This window comes from Rousettus aegyptiacus, unplaced genomic scaffold (assembly GCF_014176215.1).
Source record: "Rousettus aegyptiacus isolate mRouAeg1 unplaced genomic scaffold, mRouAeg1.p scaffold_m13_p_4, whole genome shotgun sequence".
NCBI classification, from domain to species: Eukaryota; Metazoa; Chordata; class Mammalia; order Chiroptera; family Pteropodidae; genus Rousettus; species Rousettus aegyptiacus.
Window position 1 is genome coordinate 148,426,782 of NW_023416307.1, and position 6,000 is coordinate 148,432,781.

The window sequence follows — 6,000 nt, forward strand, 5'->3', positions numbered from 1 at the left end:
ATCGTATGCCTTCGGGATATCACATCAGGAGGCACATAATGTCAGTTGACCCACTCTTAAAGATTTTAAATTGATCTTTGGATTCAGGTGGCATTCACCCGAGTCTTCATTTTACAATTACCCGTCACCCTTTCACCTAAAAATTTTGGCAGTCATTGATCATTGCCTACATCCACTGTTTCACTAGGAATTGCAAAATTGGTGATTGCTAAATACTGTCATTCTTTCTGCATTTATTGGCTGGAATTCTATTTTTTTTTTTAATCAAACTTTCCTTCATTGAGTGCTCAATTACCCTAACGTTCAGTTTGAATGTTTGAATGGGGAAGTCAGAATATAGTCTTCGTTCTTTTTCTTTAATTCTGCAATTTCGGAGTAGTAAGTTCATGTTCTAGCAACCTCCGAAAGTAACCAACAGTTTTTTTTTAAGTATCATCATGGATTTTTTTTTAATTGTTACAGTTTATTCCATTTATTATTATTTTGTGCATTCAAATCTTCACCTTTGGCCAGTGGACACCCGTTCAAATAACAATAGTGTTTAATAGCTTCCTGCCTTATGGTACAACAAGATGTTCTAGGCTTATCTTGTCCATTTCCTGCTTTAGCCCTGGAATCAGCCATTGTTCTATGGAGCTTGGTTCCTCTTAGTGGAAATGGTATTTAGAGATTACAATTTGGGTGGGTTCTTATTGTTACTAGGATGTCCTTTGCCTCTAGCCCTTTCTATGAGACAGAGCTAAAATATGCATATTTTTAGAATAAAAACTAAAACATTAATTCGTATTAGTTTTGCCAATCTATGTAATAACAGGATAGGATTTTTATTTGTTTGTTCGTATATTTGTATCTTCTATTATGTTGAAACTCTTGATTCTAAACATATATATATCATTATACATTTGATTTATTCTATAGTATGTGTAATAACTTCAAAATAGCAGTACTAATATTATTACTAATAAGACAATTGAATGCGTTTGGGGGGAAATGTATAGACAGAACACTGTCTTTTAAAATTACTTGAAATAATTCTGTGTGGTTATGTTATCAATTTTATATACACTTAGGTTCATGTTTTATCACTTTTTCTCTTAATGGTTTAATTTTATTTCAATCATGCGATGATACATTTACATGGTACCAACATCAAAACTGTGGGCAAAGATAAATTTAGAGAAATCTCGTGTCCATTTCTGCCCTTGCCCCCATTTCTGCTCCTCCCCCTAGGAGAAGTTAATTCTTAGTAATCCTTACCTTGTTTATTTTTTTGAATTACCTAATGAATTGTTATGTTTATAAGGGGCCTTTAGATTTGTAAAAGGGTCAAAATGTTACTTTTAAACTTTTTTGGTTTCCCCTTAATCTCTTCTCCCTAGATAATACCTACTACCATCCCTCTGCACCCCTCTGTCCAAAACTAAGGAAAAATCCTGTCTTGGCCCATGGCTTTAGATTGTCCTGAAATGTTATACTTCTCCTCTTAACCGGTCACCGCTGAGCGAGGGAGGAAGTTCTTCACAACATGGCACAGTGACCCCAAGTGGATCCTCCTGTGCCCTATATAGGCTCCCTGGTGTCGGTAGTTGGCAGGTAACCTCTGCCTCCAGGTGCTCTGAGGTGCGAGGTGCTGGTTTGAGGAAATTGGCAAGCAGCAAGGCTAGTTCTCACATATTCTATGCTCCGGCTGCCTTTTCTGCTGCAGGAAAACAAAACATGCAAAATGCACACAAACTGGGCACACATGACCTTTCCTTTCTGAGCCATCTCCCGAACCAGGTCACTGTGGATGGATCTTAGTTGGGAGAAAGGAACAAACAAAATGGTGATGGTGGTGGCGATTGGCTGGATAACTGTCCTCCCGACCCAGTCCGGCTCAGAGCAGCCCGCAGCCCTACATACAGTTCAGCTGCCCCCTCCGCGCACTGTCTTCCAGGTGCCTGTGCAGTCCTGGTTCGATGACATGACAGACACGGAGCTGCTGGACCTCATCCCCTTCTTTGAGGGCCTGAGCCGGGAAGACGACGTGTACAGCATGCTGCACAGACTCTGCAATAGGTAGCCCCGGCCTCCGCCCGCCTCCCGCCTGCGCACTCTGGAACCCCCAGCCTTGGGGACCTGCCTGGCCTCGGCTCCCTGCGAGCTGAAAGTGAGGACACTCCGTGCTCCAGGCCATGGGGTGAATGTGGCCATACCTACCTGTTTTATTTTTTTAAGAACAGAAACAACTATTTTAAAATGAACTCTTTTAACGAATTTCATAAAGGGACATAAATTTTACTGGATTTGCTTTTCTTAAAACATACCAAAAAGAAAAAAATGGGAAGAAAAAAAAAAAAAAAAAAAAGCTTGATATCTATCGGACTTCCTTTCAACTGTCCTCCCTTCCAAGCGGACAACCTGTCCCCTCTAGCCCAGCTCAGAGCAGCTGACCCAACTCAGAATCTCTTTCCTACAGGATGAAGTGCCTTTTTGAATGTTATTTTAAGCTGAGAGTTAATTTTTCTACACAACATATTTCCGGTCTTTTATTGTCTCAGATTCTCTAAGAAGATAAATATTACAATTTTCTAGAACTTAGGGGGGAGGGGCGGGGTACAGGGAGGAGGGGAGGGTAAGTCATAGGAGCCTGTTTCCCGACAGGTGTGTCTGTGCTGACAACCGGCGGCAGGCCGCAGGCTCAGGCTTCTGCGACTGCGACCATGTCTGTCTCCATTCATGTCCCACCCGGTCTGGGCTGTCTTTGCAATTGCGCGGCTCAACCCTTGAGGAAACGACCGATGGTTTTGTGCTACGATGGTTTCCGAGGGTGACGAAGTGGTCGCGAGGTCACACGTTTCCTTCGAAAAGTGTCGCCACGCCCCTTCCGCTTTCACACAGCTGCCGTGCTTCCGTGTGTGTCTCGTTTTGTTGTTGGTTAGGTAGAGCAGTTACAAGAAACTCAAACCCTTAGATATTATTTTTTTTTTTTTTGTATTCTGTTTATTGATTTTTCAATCTTTCCTTTCCAAAAGCTGGGTGGATAGACAGTGGAGCTGTTTGGGAATTTTCTTTGCTGCTACCGCGCTGCCACCAAATGGAATTGACCAGCGGCTGTTACACTGTTCTTTGCCACTGTGCCTAATGCTCAGAATCTGCTCACTGCTAAGCTGCACCCTCGGACAGGGTTAGGAATGTAGGTGTCCCACCCCATCGCAGACTGCGCCACCTGTGTCCCTGCCCTGGCCCTGGCCCTGGCCACGGGAGTTCATGAGGGTACGAAGCCAAAAGGGCCGACACACCACACAAGTGGTGCCATTTTCAGCCGCAGTCGGCGTCAGGGCCTGTGAGAAGCTGACTGTTCTCTCTTGAGAACCTGCGGCCTCAACCAACCACCACGCTGATGTGGCCCCAAGTCCATCTCCGGGTCTTGTCTTTTGAAGCAAAGCCTACTTCTGAGCCGAGGGTTGAGGAAGCCTGTCTAGACGTGGGACTCACTGTCCCCAACCAGGGAGAGGAAGGACTCCCTCCCAGAGCCAGAGCTCCCTTTGCAGCCTTTCCCAGTGAGATGTTCTTAAGCAGTGCCATGTTCCTTGTTTGACAACAAGATAGTCTTTAAAGTGTTACTCTTAAAAATAATGAAAAAGAACCCTTTTGTGTTGGCACCGTTGCCTTAGTCCTCTGCAGGTTGGGCCTCTGCCAGAGTTCTGGTGGGAGCAACTGGCACTAAGAAAACTGGAAATTGGGGGTCAAAGTAAAATTTCTTTTTTGCTATTATTCACAAAATAACGAAGCCAGCTGCCAGTTATGTCCTCCCAACAGCCCTTTGGTCTGTGGACTGCCCGGCATTCAGAAGAGAAGTGAGTATTCAGGGGTAACCAGGTCTCCCAACATTCTGAGTGTTCCAAACCCAATAATCCACATGCCAATTAAAATAGAAACAGCCCCTTGCCAGGCATTACCATAGATAAAAACAGTTACATGGCAGATCTGCACATGCCGTAAACTCTGATTTGGAAAACTAGTCATTAAATGAACCCTTTGCCTTAAACGTCTTGATTATTGCAGTCAAGTGTCTGTCGTATCGAAATCCACATAGAACTCAGTCCCGATGAGAGCCTTAGAGCCTGACCGTGCTCCCCTTTCCTTGGCATCACAAGGTCCAGTTTGGAACGGGGGGTGGGGGGGGGGTGCAGAGAGGGCTGAAAATCTAGAGGATTTCAGGGAAATCAAACCTAGGAATAGTGACCGATGGAGTGAAGACACTTGGCAGGCTTGAGCCAGACACGTCACCTAGTCGTTCCTGAAACCGTGCACGCCATGCACAAGTCCCGTGGAGAGCTGTTGAGGTCGGGGCTCGGTTTCCGTCACCACAGACACAGAACGCCTCGGGAGGGCCAGTAAACCCTCTGGGGTTCTGGATTCTGTGCACCTTATTCGACCATACTCCAAAATTCCATTTTTATTTTAACCCTTGATTCTGCTTTATGTACATAATCAAAGTATATCTATCTCTATATATATATATATTTTTTAATCACCTACTTGTAAATGAAGCAATAGAATTCTAACATGAGGCCCAGAAATGAGATGAATGTTTGGGGTTTATGTTTTTAAGGTAAATATACGGGTATTGTTTTTTTAATTACCTTTATTGAATCGTGGGCTTTAAAACCTAATTGAAACCTATTAGCTATTTCTCTGTGCCATATACTTCTCGTGTTACCAAAACATCCCTAACTCTTCAGCCAAAAGAGAAATCCGACGTCCTGAGTTTCCATGGTCCTTTCTGTACCAGGTTAAAACACAGTCTTCTGAACAAGTATTTTTTTACATTAAGATCTGGGACAGGATACCTTGCATCATGGACTCCGGCCACTATGATGCTATGACATCTCTGGCCGGACCTCGAGTGGAGGTGCCCAGGCGCGTCTGAGCTTGTTACTGCTCTGTCTTCCATTGCTCTGGAATACTACATGTTGGTCTGTGGTTTCACCCGTTAGCTATTTGTAAACAATGCATTTGTATACCAAAAAGGAATACCACCTGTCATGGCCAGTGGTTGGTGGGGAAGCTCCTTTGACATGGTGCAATTTTGATGAGATGACTTTGGAGACATGAGGATGCCCTAATGACTTGTTATGGTTGTGGCGTTTGAACTTTTGGTATAAAAAAAAGAAATCTGTAAGTCTATAACCTGGCGACATTTTACAACCCTGTATTTTAAAGATGGCTTTCTAATAAAATCCAGAACCACACAGCCCTATGGTCAAACACTCGTGACGTTTGTGCCTCTGCTTTTAAAGGTGCTGTGATGGACAGTTGGCATGCCAGGGTTAGAGGAGACGGGGATGGCTCGAAGTGCTTGCAGTTACCTGTGCAAAACTGACTGGCTGCCTCTGTTCCCATTTTACTGTAATTTGATGGTGTCTGTTCCTGTTCCATTCTCCAGGGAGCTTCTCTGCAGACTAACACCCCCCACTTCCCACCCCACAAGTGGTAGAGATGTTGCTGTCTAGGTAGTCATGGCTTTCTGTTGGACATTTGAATGTGATGAACAATCCAGCATCACGTGGAAATGCTACATGTGGAATGTGCACGTTTGCAGGGGCAAGCATTGTCCGTCAAGAGGCTTGCAATGATTTCCTTCCTGCCAAAAATAAACACGTGAAACTGCGCTCTCTTGTGGATGGACTGCTTCTCTAGCGGCAGCGTCTCTCCTCACTCTGTTCTCTGCCCCTGCACGGCAGGGATGGATAGGAGCAGGGCCTCAGGATCCCAGGAGCCACCGACCTTGACTCCAGGGGGAGCTAGACACCCATTCTGTCCCCCTGGCTTGTCAGAAGCAGTCTGGTTCACCATCCTCCCACAAGGCTTCCAACCCTTTCCAAATGCAGCCTAAGAGAACTGTAGCCCCCACTCCCTAAGAGCCACAGGCATGGTGTATGCTATTTCGGGTTCCTAAACCCACAGCCCTTGGGTACACTGACTGAGATGCCGTGATTACTAGATGAAGCATGG

General features: G+C 44.9%; 1 protein-coding gene across 5 annotated transcripts in view; it reads left to right on the top strand.

Annotated features, from left to right (window-relative positions):
• CTDSPL (CTD small phosphatase like) overlaps window positions 1-5,657 on the top strand; it is a 108,671-nt gene extending 103,014 nt beyond the window's left edge. For all 5 annotated transcript variants that reach the window (XM_036219888.1, XM_016123939.2, XM_036219885.1 and 2 more), the window contains one exon: window positions 1,937-5,657. In XM_036219888.1, coding sequence (XP_036075781.1) covers window positions 1,937-2,062 — 126 coding nt within the window. In that variant the 3' untranslated portion in view covers window positions 2,063-5,657. The remainder of the gene's footprint in view (window positions 1-1,936) is intronic.
• The last annotated feature ends 343 nt before the right edge of the window (window positions 5,658-6,000 follow it).